The sequence below is a fragment of the Rhinoraja longicauda genome, chromosome 30, assembly GCF_053455715.1.
Source record: "Rhinoraja longicauda isolate Sanriku21f chromosome 30, sRhiLon1.1, whole genome shotgun sequence".
Lineage (NCBI taxonomy): Eukaryota > Metazoa > Chordata > Chondrichthyes > Rajiformes > Arhynchobatidae > Rhinoraja > Rhinoraja longicauda.
The window spans coordinates 24,195,289-24,209,197 of NC_135982.1; the positions used below are offsets into that span (position 1 = coordinate 24,195,289).

At 45.2% G+C, this 13,909-nt stretch overlaps 1 protein-coding gene across 1 annotated transcript in view; it reads right to left on the minus strand.

Annotated features, from left to right (window-relative positions):
• The window catches only part of tnfrsf1b (tumor necrosis factor receptor superfamily, member 1B), a 29,326-nt gene that overhangs the window by 10,661 nt on the left and 4,756 nt on the right, over positions 1-13,909 (minus strand). The window contains exon 2 of the mRNA XM_078425148.1: positions 5,566-5,665. Coding sequence (XP_078281274.1) covers positions 5,566-5,665 — 100 coding nt within the window. The remainder of the gene's footprint in view (positions 1-5,565; positions 5,666-13,909) is intronic.

Here is a 13,909-nt window from a genome sequence, read left to right on the forward strand (position 1 = left end):
CCTCAATGATCATTTCCGGAATGTTTTACAATCAGTTAATGCAACCATTTCCTATTCTCTACGCTGGCACTGAGCAGAGATCTCTCAGAGCCAGAGCGAGGGGGGGAAGCAGGGAGTGCCGGAAGAAGGGTCAGAGGCTGAGGGTCAGAGGCTGAGGGTCAGGGAGAGCAGTGACTGGAGTGGGAGTGAGCGGCGGAGGAGGAGGAGGAGAAGGAGGTGTAGTTTGGAGAGCAGCTTTACAGCCTGACCTCCTGCTGCTGAGCCTTAGAAATTCAGCCGCTGGAGTCTCACAGAAGAGGAATTTATTTAGTCAGAGGGTGGCGAATCTGTGGAATTCAAAGGATCAAAGGTATTTTATTGTCACGTGTCCCAATTAAGTCAAGTCAAGTCAAGTCAAGTCAATTTTATTTGTATAGCACATTTAAAAACAACCCACGTTGACCAAAGTGCTGTACATCTGATTAGGTACTAAGGAAAAAAATGAAACATACAGTAGCACGCAAACAGTTCACAGCGCCTCCTCAATGAGCCTCAAACGCTAGGGAGTAGAAATAGGTTTTGAGCCTGGACTTAAAGGAGTCGATGGAGGGGGCAGTTCTGATGGGGAGAGGGATGCTGTTCCACAGTCTAGGAGCTGCAACCGCAAAAGCGAGGTCACCCCTGAGCTTAAGCCTAGACCGCGGGATAGTGAGTAGATTAAGGTACAGTGAAATTCGATTCATTGCCACAGATGGTTGTAGAGACCATGTCAATGGGCGGAGATTGATAGATTCTTGAATAGTAAGGGTGTCAGGGGCTTGGGGAGAAGGCAGGAGAAAGTGGTTGAGAGGTAAAGAGGGATCAGTCACGATGAAATGGCGGAGTAGACTTGATGGGCTGAATGGCCTATTTCTGCTCCTAGAACTCATGAGAGTGGAACTACACATCTGGGTGGGGACAGCTGAGAGAAACTGAGAGGGGTACATCTGACCCATCAGGCATTGCATCTGACCCATCAGGCATTGCATCTGACCCATCAGGCATTGCATCTGACCCATCAGGCATTGCATCTGACCCATCAGGCATTGCATCTGACCCATCAGGCATTGCATCTGACCCATCAGGCATTGCATCTGACCCATCAGGCATTGAGGTGCAAGAGGCTCAGTATCTTCCTCATCAGTACAAAGCAAATTATAGAGGGTTCTAACCTAAAGGGGTGCTTCTCACGGGTAAGAGTTCAGCACAAGGACCTACTGCCCTTCATTGTCTCAGAAGCAGCAGAACAAGGTTTTAACAGCGAGACGTGAACAAGCAGTTGAATGCGAGAGTCAGTGTGAGATGGCGAAGTAGAGATCAACACTCACGGTGAGAGGGAAGGGGCGAGAGAGAAACACAGAGGGCAAGAGAGAAACACAGAGGGCGAGAGAGAAACACAGAGGGCGAGAGAGAAACACAGAGGGCAAGAGAGAAACAGAGGGCAAGAGAGAAACGCAGAGGGCAAGAGAGAAACGCAGAGGGCAAGAGAGAAACAGAGAGGGCAAGAGAGAAACACAGAGGGCAAGAGAAAAACGCAGAGGGCAAGAGAGAAACGCAGAGGGCAAGAGAGAAACACAGAGGGCAAGAGAGAAACAGAGAGGGCAAGAGAGAAACAGAGAGGGCAAGAGAGAAACGGAGAGGGCAAGAGAGAAACGGAGAGGGCAAGAGAGAAACACAGAGGGCAAGAGAGAAACAGAGGGCAAGAGAGAAACACAGAGGGCAAGAGAGAAACAGAGAGGGCAAGAGAGAAACAGAGAGGGCAAGAGAGAAACAGAGAGGGCAAGAGAGAAACAGAGAGGGCAAGAGAGAAACAGAGAGGGCAAGAGAGAAACGCAGAGGGCAAGAGAGAAACGCAGAGGGCAAGAGAGAAACGCAGAGGGCAAGAGAGAAACGCAGAGGGCAAGAGAGAAACGCAGAGGGCAAGAGAGAAACGCAGAGGGCAAGAGAGAAACGCAGAGGGCAAGAGAGAAACGCAGAGGGCAAGAGAGAAACGCAGAGGGCAAGAGAGAAACGCAGAGGGCAAGAGAGAAACGCAGAGGGCAAGAGAGAAACGCAGAGGGCAAGAGAGAAAGAGTCAAGACAGGGAGAGGGGGTGAGAGGGAAACAGAGAGAAAGAGGACAAGGCAGACAGCGCGGGGAGTCAAGAGAGACAGAGGAGGGGGCGAGGGAGAGGAGGCGAAACAGCAAAGAGGAGCGAGGAGTGGCAAGGGAGATGGGGCGGTTTGGACAGACGGGCCGAGATTCTGAGAGTGGGATGAGAGACAGCTGCGAGACAGAGGTGAAGGAGAGCAAGGTTGAGATAGAGTGCATGTGAGAGAAAAAGGAACACGAGAGCTAAAGAGAGAGAGAGAGAGAGAGAGAGAGAGAGAGAGAGAGAGAGAGAGAGAGAGAGAGAGAGAGAGAGAGAGAGAGAGAGAGAAAGAGAGAAAGAGAAAAAGAGAGAGAGAAAGAGAAAAAGAGAGAGAGAGAGAGAGAGAGAGAGAGAGAGAGAGAGAGAGAGAGAGAGAGAGAGAGAGAGAGAGAGAGAAAGAGAGAAAGAAAGAGAGACGGGAGGGTGAGGGAGAGAGAGAGAGAGAGAGAGAGACGGGAGGGTGAGGGAGAGAGAGAGAGAGAGGGGCAAAGCCCACCCTGATCATGTTTATGCAGGCTTCTGTTCTATTGGGTTGCCCTGCCCTGTGGTCACAAGTTTCTGCCTCATTACAGGCAGCAGTGCTCTTACAGGAAGTGCAAGACAAAAAAAAAAGTCCTGCAAGCGATTTCTGCTAAAGCTCCACCAAGAGTTTCATTTGCAAGCTTGGGTTTCTCAGGGCATAGTTGTGTTGTCGAGCTTCCTCCCTGACTCACTCTCTCTGACTCACAATGATAACTGGTGCCTGATCCGTGTTAATACAGGGCGCCAGAAATATCCTGGATCTCAGCTGCAATCCTTCCAATTACAAGCTGAGTCTGAATATTTTTTTCCAACACACTCATCAGTCATTCCTGGAAATGGACCACATGCCACCTCCAATCTGAGTCACCTGTTCAATACCCGGACAACGCAGTGTCAGAGCCAGAGAGAGCACGAGTCCACAGTTCACCTTGGCATTACTCCACATGTGGAAACTTCTGCAATTTTGATTCATTTATATAGAGTAAATGTATACATTGTCCCACAGACCAAACGTCAACAGCTACGCACAAATCGGTTCCTCTTAAAAGGATGACGTGTGCAGATTAAATGCAGTGAACCCTCGGCCTGGCTTTGCCAAGGTATGAAATAGTGAACTCATTACAGGAGCCAGCCGTGACACTTGATCTCTGTGCGTTTGACCAGGCTCTTGGTTCTTCTGCAGGCTCGGTGTCCCAAGACCCTCTCAAAACTCCATCTTGTGCCCCAGTCCCCATTTCCAACCCCCCCCCCCTCTCAGGTTGTGAAACACTTTTGGCATTATCATATCATATCATATAAATACAGCCGGAAACAGGCCTTTTCGGCCCTCCAAGTCCGTGCCGCCCAGCGATCCCCGTACATTAACACTATCCTACACCCACTAGGGACAATTTTTACATTTACCCAGCCAATTAACCTACAAACCTGTACGTCTTTGGAGTGTGGGAGGAAACCGAAGATCTCGGAGAAAACCCACGCAGGTCACGGGGAGAACGTACAAACTCCTTACAGTGCAGCGCCCGTAGTCAGGATCGAACCTGAGTCTCCGGCGCTGCATTCGCTGTAAAGCAGCAACTCTACCGCTGCGCTACCGTGCCGCCACTTCAGGTGAAAGGGACACCATGGGTAAAGTGGAGGAAGCTGTGGCTGTTTGGATTTGCCTGGCTGACCTCTAATGGAGGGGGTGCAGGTTGGGATCATGGCTAGAGCCAGAGGAGGTGACCAGGCACACTGGGCGTTGGATCACTGCCAACAATTACAGAATTAACTGGGTAACCTGGTCTCCAAGATCTGATTGAAGGTATTTTTCTCTGAGTGGGATAATTTAGTGCCTTCATTGGAGAGTTAAAGATTGACCAGAAGATGTTCTCTACAAGGTGCGGACAAGATAGTGTTAATTTAGGTCATAATAATTGTTTTCTTTACAACTTGGATGGAATGAACAGACTAATCCTATTCCTGTTATTTTTTTCGCTTAATCTCAGGGGAAAACTAAATCCGAGTATTGTCTACAAGTGCTTGCATGCACGAGATTACAGTTATTACACCAAGCTATCAAGCTGTAACCCTTCACTTCCCAGACGTCACCCAGATTCCCACAGCGTGTACTGACTTCAAAGACAGTAAAACGGTTTGTCTTTCTCGACAATGAAAGACGACAATTTATTTCATGGTATCCGAGTAAGTTAGAACTTGCAAGCCTCACGTCAGTCTGATGCGTATTCGTGTGTAAATGCTCCCGCAATCAGACTTCCTATCTCTCTACCACTTCCCAATCCAAAAGTCTGTCGTTTTCAGCCTTTTATTCTTTCACCAGATACTGTGGTTCAAATCAAATATGCTCTTTTAACATGACAACATTGAACTACTAAGATAAAGAGTCCGTGAATAGCAAAACCAGCATAACACCAATTATATTCTTTTAATGTTAATAACAGATGGATTTCTATGGAGTCACAAGAAATGGCAGACGCTAAATGAAGGTAACAATATCAAAATAGGAGCGAGACAATTTCACACTGACGAGTCTGAATTTACAACGTGTTTCAGGAAAAGCCTGTGAATATTGAGATCAATTCATGCTTTTAAAACTAAGGTTGATAAATGTAAGTTGGTTTAATAATAATATATATATTCCTTTATGCGTCCCACATCGGGGAAATTTACAAATTAACGAATTGATCCCAAAATTCAGACTCATCAGTGTGAAATTTGTGGTATCAAGATAAGTAAATGTGGTAGAGACAAGGAACTGCAGATGCTGGTTTACAAAATAAAACCCAAAGTGCTGAGTAATTCAGTGCATCAGGCAGCATCTCTGCTGCCTAATCCGCTGAGTTACTCTAGCACTTTGTGCCTTATTTTTGTAAGTAAATAAAGTTTAGATTACAGACCAACCATGGTTTGAGTGAATGGGTGGATTCCTCCAGAACAGCCTCCTATTTTTCCTAAACTGCTCTCTCCCCTGGATCCTCTTGTGCATGCGCACACACACACACACCTCCCTCCCATTAACTCTCTATATGATACCAGGCCACAGTCTCTTTCTCCTCCTCATACCCCAACTTCAATCTTACACAACTTGTTATCAGATGTGCAAACCCCATGTTCTGTGCAGTGGGACCTATCATAGCAATACATCTGGTGAAGTAGCATCCATGGAGCTAATGATAGATCATGTTTCAGCTCTGACCCCTTCATCTGACTGATTGGAGTGGGGGTTGGGGTGGGTGACAAAGAGAAAGCTAGAAAAGATTACAACATCTGTAGTTCCTTGTGTCTTCATTATTGAAAAAGGTTTCCATCAATCCCACCATTATTTCAAACATCTGACCGAGCGAGGTTAGATCTACCACCATTGAAAACAAAATCGAGGGAGTACTCTGCAGTCCTACCTGGTTGGCATTTGCTGCAGCACAAATTAATATCTTTATCGACGTATTCTGTCATGTTATTCAGGCAGTCAGATGCACTTTTCCTTGGAGGCGGATAATCCTGCACAAACACAGGTACAAATACAGGCAGGGTGACTAAATGTGTACACACAGGGCATAGCATCAATACAATCCCATATAAATACACCCACCATATATATTCACCCTTCTATTCTTTGTGTTTCCGAGCCTTTACGTTTAAATGCCTGTTAAGCTGCGGGGAGTAAGAATTTAATTGTTCTGTAGCTGGTAGTGTGAACACTAGAATCAAACACTTTTTTTCTCTGGTTACCAACCCCAGGAAAATGGCCCCTTCCAATTGCCCTTTTACATGGGGGCTGGCTTGCTGATACTTCTCCGCAGCCTCCTCTGTCCCATAAAGAGAAGTTACATGATATGAATCAACGTTTCCCCATTAATAAAACTGCCCCAGCTCTGGCAACATCCTCACGAATACTATCAATGCTCTGCCTCCCATCCCATCCCATCCCATCCCATCCATCCGCTGGTCACCTCCTCAGCTCCATGTTCCAAAGCTGCCCAGAGATACCCATCTCAACTCTGCAGCCTCGGTACACTTCACATCTTTGCTAAATAGGGCGAGGGGCTGAGGGGATATCTTCTAGCGGTGTGTAAAATCATGAGAGCAACTGATAGAGTGAATGCACAGAATCTTTTTCCCGTAAGGTAGGGGAATCAATAACTGGAGGAGAAAGATTTAATAGAATCTGAGAGGCACCGTTTTCACAAAGACGGTGGTTGGTATACAGAACGAGCTACCTGAGGAAGTATGTATAAGAAGAAACTGCACGTGCTGGTTTAAACCGAAGATAGACACAAAAAGCTGGAGCAACTCAGCGGGACAGGCAGCATCTCTGGAGAGAAGGAATGGGTGACATTTTAGAAAGTGGTTGAGTCAGATACAGTAACAGTATTTAAAAGATGTTTGGATAGGTACATGAAGAAGCAAGATTTAGAGGTGCCTGGGCCAAACATGGACAAATGGGACTATCTTTAGAAGGAGCATCTTGGCGTGAATGATTTGAGCCAAAGGGTTTATTTCTGTTCTTTATGACTCAATATGCCTCTATAATGCAAGGATAGGTCATTGAAAAAAATAATGACTGCCCATTTATTTTTGCACCTCGAAAATATGCCTGAATACTTACATTTCCAATTTGCTGAATGTTCAAAACTTTACAGCTTACTCCTATTTGTCCAAATACCGTTTTTTATACAGCAGTTCAAACAATCTGGCCTCGGTTATTGATTCCACCAATCTAACATTAATCCTCACACCTGTAACCATTGAATAAATAATACAACTGTTCCCATCACTCTGGAGGTCAAAATGCCAACATGGTGCCAAATGACAAACAACAAGGTCTGCTGTGACTCTAAAACTTGTTGCAACTTCTACCACAACTTCCCCATATCTTGGAAGAGAACGGGTCAGGGACCAAGGAGATCCCATAACCACCTCAAGAAAGGAATCAGATCAGAATGCGGTAACGACAGACAAATCTTCCTTCTGAGTGCCGCAGGGAAACCCATCGCAAGGTTCCTCCTCCCAGCGGCCAAAGAGTTTGGATTGCAATATGGAGGCTAATCATCCCAGGAGCCATGATGAACATAACTTTCATCACATCACATCAGAAATGCAGAAAGTAGCACTAATCGCTGTACATGGCCAATTTGACAAAATTCTTTGACTTCATCAACGGAGACGGTGGAGTTCAATTTTGCTTGTCCACAGATATTCATCTCCAAGTAAACAATTATCTTAACAATCTCAACTTGGACACATGTTCAGTATTGCCCCAATATATTTTATTAATCTTTCTTGCCATAATGCTACACTTTATCTTCAATCACTGCTTTTTCTGTTGACAAAATGGTGCAGGTATGCATATCGATCCTTGTTACCAATTGGTGCCTTTGGCTGATCATCGTCTCATAAGCTGCTTAAGAAGGGTATCGACCCAAAATGTCACCAGCTCCTTTCCTCCAGAGATGCTGCCTGACCCGCTGAGTTACTGCAGCCTTTTGTGTTTGTTTTTGGTTTAAACCAGCATCTGCAGTTCTTCTCTACCTACACAAGCCATTTAAGGACCTGGCTGTCTAATTTAATTAATACATTTTATTTTAAAACCTTTAGTCATCTTTTTGTAATATTAAAAATTCAAACTTTGAAAATCTAATTGTTAAACTTTTTAGAGATACCGTCACAAAGAAACTACTGCTTCCAATAAGCTCAACACCAGAGTCAAGCAGATCTGCAGAACAAATAGGAAATTATTCAACATTTCTTGCCTCCAAACCAATTTTTTTAAAAGCACCTCATATTCAACTATCAAGCTGTGGTAAGCATTTCATATTTGCAAATGCACAAGTTCAGATGCTGAGCTCCAAATCACTTGACTTATTCAATGAAGAGGATGTGCCTTTTACTCCAATGGGCACAACCAGGACCATACTAGACAATAGAAAATAGACAATAGGTGCAGGAGTAGGCCATTTGGCCCTTCGAGCAAGCACCGCCATTCAATGTGATCATGGCTGATCATTCTCAATCAGTACCCCGTTCCTGCTTTCTCCCCATACCCCCTGACTCCGCTATCCTTAAGAGCTCTATCTAGCTCTCTCTTGAATGTATTCAGAGAATTCCACAGATTCACAACTCTCTGACTAAAAAAGTTTTTCCTCATCTCTGTTCTAAATGGCCTACCCCTTATTCTTAAACTGTGACCCCTGGTTCTGGACTCCCAACATTGGGAACATGTTTCCTGCCTCTAACATGTCCAACCCCTTAATAATCTTATACGTTTCGATAAGATCCCCTCTCATCCTTCTAAATTCCAGTGTATACAAACCTAGTCGCTCCAGTCTTTCAACATATGACAGTCCCGCCATTCCGGGAATTAACCTAGTAAACCTACGCTGCACGCCCTCAATGGCAAGAATATCCTTCCTCAAATTTGGAGACCAAAACTGCACACAGTACTCCAGGTGCGGTCTCACCAGGGCCCTGTACAACTGCAGAAGGACCTCTTGCTCCTATACTCCACTCCTCATGTTATGAAGGCCAACATTCCATTGGCTTTCTTCACTGCCTGCTGTACCTGCATGCTTCCTTTCAGTGACTGAATCACTAAGACACCCAGATCACGTTGTACGTCCCCTTTTCCTAACTTGACACCATTCAAATAATACTCTGCCTTCCTATTCTTATCACCAAAGTGGATAACCTCACACTTATCTACATTAAACTGCATCTGCCATGCATCCGCCCACTCACACAACCTGTCCAAGTCACCCTGCAACCTCATAGCATCTTCCTCACAGTTCACACTGCCACCTAGCTTTGCATCATCGGCAAATTTGCTAATGGTACTTTTAATCCCTTCATCCAAGTCATTGATGTATATTGTAAATAGCTGCGGTCCCAGCTCCCATATCAGACACTTCATTCCAAACTGGAGATGACCAAGTGAACAGAGGGAACAATTCAAAGATCTTGTCATTACGTCCCTGACAAAGTGTAACATCCCCCACTAACCAGTGGGTACACGTGACAATAAACTAAACTCAAGAACCACTCAACATGGAAAAGAAGCCCGCAGAATGGCATCGAGAACCTCGAATCCTCGCATCCGGAGCTCAAAGCAGCCCTGCAAGGATAAGTCGGTACACCATTTCACAACCTAACCCTTGGCCATCTGTTAAGCACCCCTTTTCCCACCCGTGATTGAGTCAATGAGTCCCAAATTGGCCTATTTGGATACTTCGTAACAGGGATGAAAACATGTCATTGTCAACTCCAAAGGAGAGAAGACTTCCGTCGTGCTTTGGATGAAGGAATTGTTTAACTCCAAAGATAAATTATGAGACATAACATTGTGTCAATGGTAGCAGAAGTTACAGACAAGTGGCGAGGGAAGGAAAACCTACAGCAAATGGAATTCAACATTAGGAAGCAGATCATCTACTTTAGATCCAAGCATACATTCGTAATTTTAGGTTTTAGAGATACAACATGGAAACAGACCCTTTGGCCCACCGTTAGCACCGACCAGCAGTCACCCACATGCTAGTTGTATCCTATACGCTAGGGACAATTGTACAGAAGCTACACTCTAGCATCATGCACACCAGCACGTCTTTGGAATGTGGGAGGAAACCGGAGCACCTGGAGAAAACCCACGCAGTCACAGGGGGAAGGTGTAAACTCCATACAGACAGCACTTGTAGTCAGGATCAAACCCTAGTCAGGGCCGTCTTAACGCATGGGCCTGATGGGCACTTGCCCGGGGGCCCACGAGCATAGGGGCCCCATGCTGATCTGTGTATGTTAAGTGACTTGCAATAAATAAATACTACTTTAAAAATGTAGGTTCAATAAGTGCTTTTTTCGCAACAGTTTCGGTCACTAAGTGCTTCTCACAGCGATCTGTAAGTGCTTTTCGCAACAATGTAGCACCCTAAGTCCATCGCCAAGTGCTTTTCGCTAAGTGCTTTTCGGTAAGTGCTTTTCGCCGGCACGACAGGGGGGGGCTGGTAGGGAAAGGGGGGTGGGGGAGAGTAACGGTAGGGGCCCCAGTACACTGCTTTGCCCAGGGGCCCATAATGCTGTAAAAACGGCCCTGACCCTAGTCAGTCTCTGGCGCTGTAAGGCAGCAAACTTACCGCTGCACCAATGGAAAGAGACTTTTGAGGAGCAGAAACATTTGGATGAAAATGTATAAAATCTCTTACAAAAATGACAAAAGAGTGTTGGAGTACCTCAGCGGGTCAGACAGCATCTCTGGAGAACACGTCATGATTTTCCGTAATGCAAAGCCCTGTCACCTGCACATGTGTTAAGGACCAGGAATTGAAAACAGTATTGAGTTTATTTATTTACTTTTTCAGATAAATTCTGTATCTACCTCCACCACCACACCTGGTAGGATGTTCCAGGTACTCACCACCTTCTGTGTAAAATAACTTGCCCTGCACATCTCCTTTAAACTTTGCCTCTCTCTCGCCTTAAAGCTATGCCCGTCTTTGACATTTCCACCCTGACGAAAAGGTTCTGACTGTCTACACTATCAATGCTGCTGATAATTTTCTATACTTTTAACAGGTCGCCCTTCAACCTCTAATGTTCCAAAGAAAATAATCCAAGTTTGCCCAACCTCTCCATTTAGCTAATGTCCTCTAGTCCAGATAGTATTCTGGTAAACCTTTCTGCACCCACTTCGAGGTCTCCACATCCTTCCTGTAATGGGACAACCAGAACCGCACAAAATACTTCAATCCTGGTCGAACCAAAGTTTTATAAAGATGCATCAAGACTTCCTGACCCCACATATGCTCAATGCCCCAACTGAAGGCACATTTTCAGGAAGCAATGGACTTGGACCCCAAGACCTCTCTGTACATCTCTGAAAAAGGATCAATCCAGATGTCACCTATTCAGTTTTTTCCAGAGATGCTGCCTGACCCGTTGAGTTATTCCAGCTTTTGTGTCTACCCCTGTGTACATCAATATTTTTAAGAGTCTTGCCATTAACTGAATATTGTCCTCTTACATTTGGCCTCTCAACATGCCAACTTCACACTTGCTGGGATGAAATCCATCTGCCATTTTTCCACTGTTATCTGTAACTGATGTATATCTGGCTGGATTAATTGAGAGCCTTCCTCACAGTCTACAACTCTGCCAATTTTGGTGTAATCTGCAAACTCACTAACTAACCCATTTACATTTACGTCCAAGTTGGCAGATAAAATACACACACACACACACAGGCAAAAAGAAAGGAAGAGAGAGAGAGAGAGAGAGAGAGAGAGAGAGAGAGAGAGAGAGAGAGAGAGAGAGAGAGAGAGAGAGAGAGAGAGAGAGAGAGAGAGAGAGAGAGAGAGAGAGAGAGAGAGAGAGAGAGAGAGAGAGAGAGAGAGAGAGAGAGAGAGAGAGAGAGAGAGAGAGAGAGAGAGAGAGAGAGAGAGAGAGAGAGAGAGAGAGAGAGAGAGAGAGAGAGAGAGAGAGAGAGAGAGAGAGAGAGAGAGAGAGAGAGAGAGTGAGAGAGAGAGAGTTAGAATAAAGAGAGAGGCGCAGAACAAAAACAAAGAGACAGATAAAGGGAGAGACACACAGAGGCAGGGAGAATGAGAAAAATGAGAGATTCTCCTCCTTGCCCTCAAAGATTCGACTCTAACTGGTGTACGGGTCAAGGGGAGGTCATTGCCGATCTGTTTGAAAATGTTTTGTACAGCTGGAGAAAGGAAAACGCAAAAATAAATCCAAGAACCGCTCTTTGCTGTTAAGGAACTCTGAGCAGAGACCTGGTGCAAATAAGCAAGAGTCTGAAAGCAAGGGCTGGATCATTAATGGACATAAATCGGCTGGCAGATCACAGCTAAACATTGAGCTTGGAAAAATTCCCAGCACTAGTAAACAGGAAATGTAGCACAGAGCGAAGAGGCTCCGAGAGGGCGCCGCAGTGACTCACAAGGCAGGTCAGAACATGAGAGATCAAAATGCATCACCAATTTCCTTCTTGTAATGCAGTGCTGTCCCTCTATGTGGTTTCCACAAGGATAGAAATGCCTGTCAAATCCAACAGCAAGAGTCTGAGCAGAACATTCCCCAGTTCCGACCGCTTGGTTAAACATCCTTCCACAATCCTGGGTGCAGCTGATATTACACTAATGTGTGTCCAGTTCCCACCAGTGCAGTAATTTAATTCCAAATCAAAACTGACTAACGTGTTACTTCCTCTGACCATTCGTTCCATACACCCACCATCCTCTGTAAATATGGTATTCAACCAGACAGGAATCATGTGCAATGATTGGGGGGGGGTAGAATTAATACGAACCTGAGGGGTAACATTTTCACACCCAGGATGGTGGGTGTATGGAACGAATTGCCCGAGGACGCAGTTGAGGCAAGTACTACCGCAACACTAAAGAAACATTTGGACAGGTACATTGATAGGACAGGTACATTTATAGGACAGGTTTAGAAGGGTATGGGCCAAACGCAGGCAGGTGGGACTAGGGTAAATGGGACGTGTTGGCCGGTGTGGGCAAGTTGGTCTGAAGTGCCTGTTTCCACGCTGTATGTCTCTATGACTCTCTATCTTCAAATGTCATCGGGTAATCAGCTATGTAATAAATCATAAACCATTTTTTCAGAATCCTCCCCCAGGTAATTCCGTCTTAAACCGTTATATTTTCTCAAAATAAACAAGAGAAATACAGATGCTGGAAATGTATAAGAAGGTCAGGTCAAGCAATATTTGTAACAAAATATTTTGAATCAATGGCGTTTCATGGGAACTACACAACATTAAAGATTATGCATCTATCAACAGCAGGTGGGATTGCAGAGAGCTGCTAACTCCACCTTGTGGAGGTGCTGATTCCATGAGAGTTCACCTCCTTTCTTACCCTGAGGGTGTAGGCTTTTAAAAAAAAGTCAAATATAAACTTTATTCAAAACTAATAAATATATACAAAACAATAACCGTGCAAAATCTCTTCATACATTAATAGTGGCTATACATTCAATCGTGTCATACTCAGTAGTGTTATCACCTGCCTATGCACAAAACCACCTTACCACTCATGTGGCCCCGACTGGGGTGATATCTCTTCCCTTGTTTGAGGGATGTCCACAAGCCACCTCAATGTCCAGCACAAGGCTTCACGCTCCTCCTCCCCTGAAGAGGGTGATGCTTGCTGGAGGACAAGGCAGTGAAGCTGCTCCCAGTACCACAGTACAGAGAGAGTGATTAAGATATTCAACTGTGAACCACTATCCAATTTTGTGCTGATCCAGATTTCCAATTAGTTCTCATTGGCCAAGGATGTAGAAGAGGAATCAAGGATGTTTTCCCCCTTTTGCTGCAAGCTGGTTGAGGAAGCAGCTTACAGACATAGTCTGGTGCAGATAAATCACCAAGGTAAGCCGTGGCAGCTCTATAAATAGAAGCCCTTTTCTTACAGAATGTGGGTGTCATGAACAAGGCCAGCTCTTTTGGGCCATTTCACACTGTATCAATATAACCACAGAGAATATTTGCATACGGAAAATTCCAGTGTGGTGCAGTGTGTCTGAAAATATCCTTCAATATTCTGTTCTCATTCACTCCCACTCGGGTCTGGAAGGCATGGAGACGATCGGCTGCGAACCTGGACAGAGACCATTTTCACATCTGGAGGCTTCTTACAGAACAGTACCAGCCAGCACGAGTGATGTCTGGCACAACTAAACACCAGATATCTCCACTAATACACTTTAATATGACACAGGTCC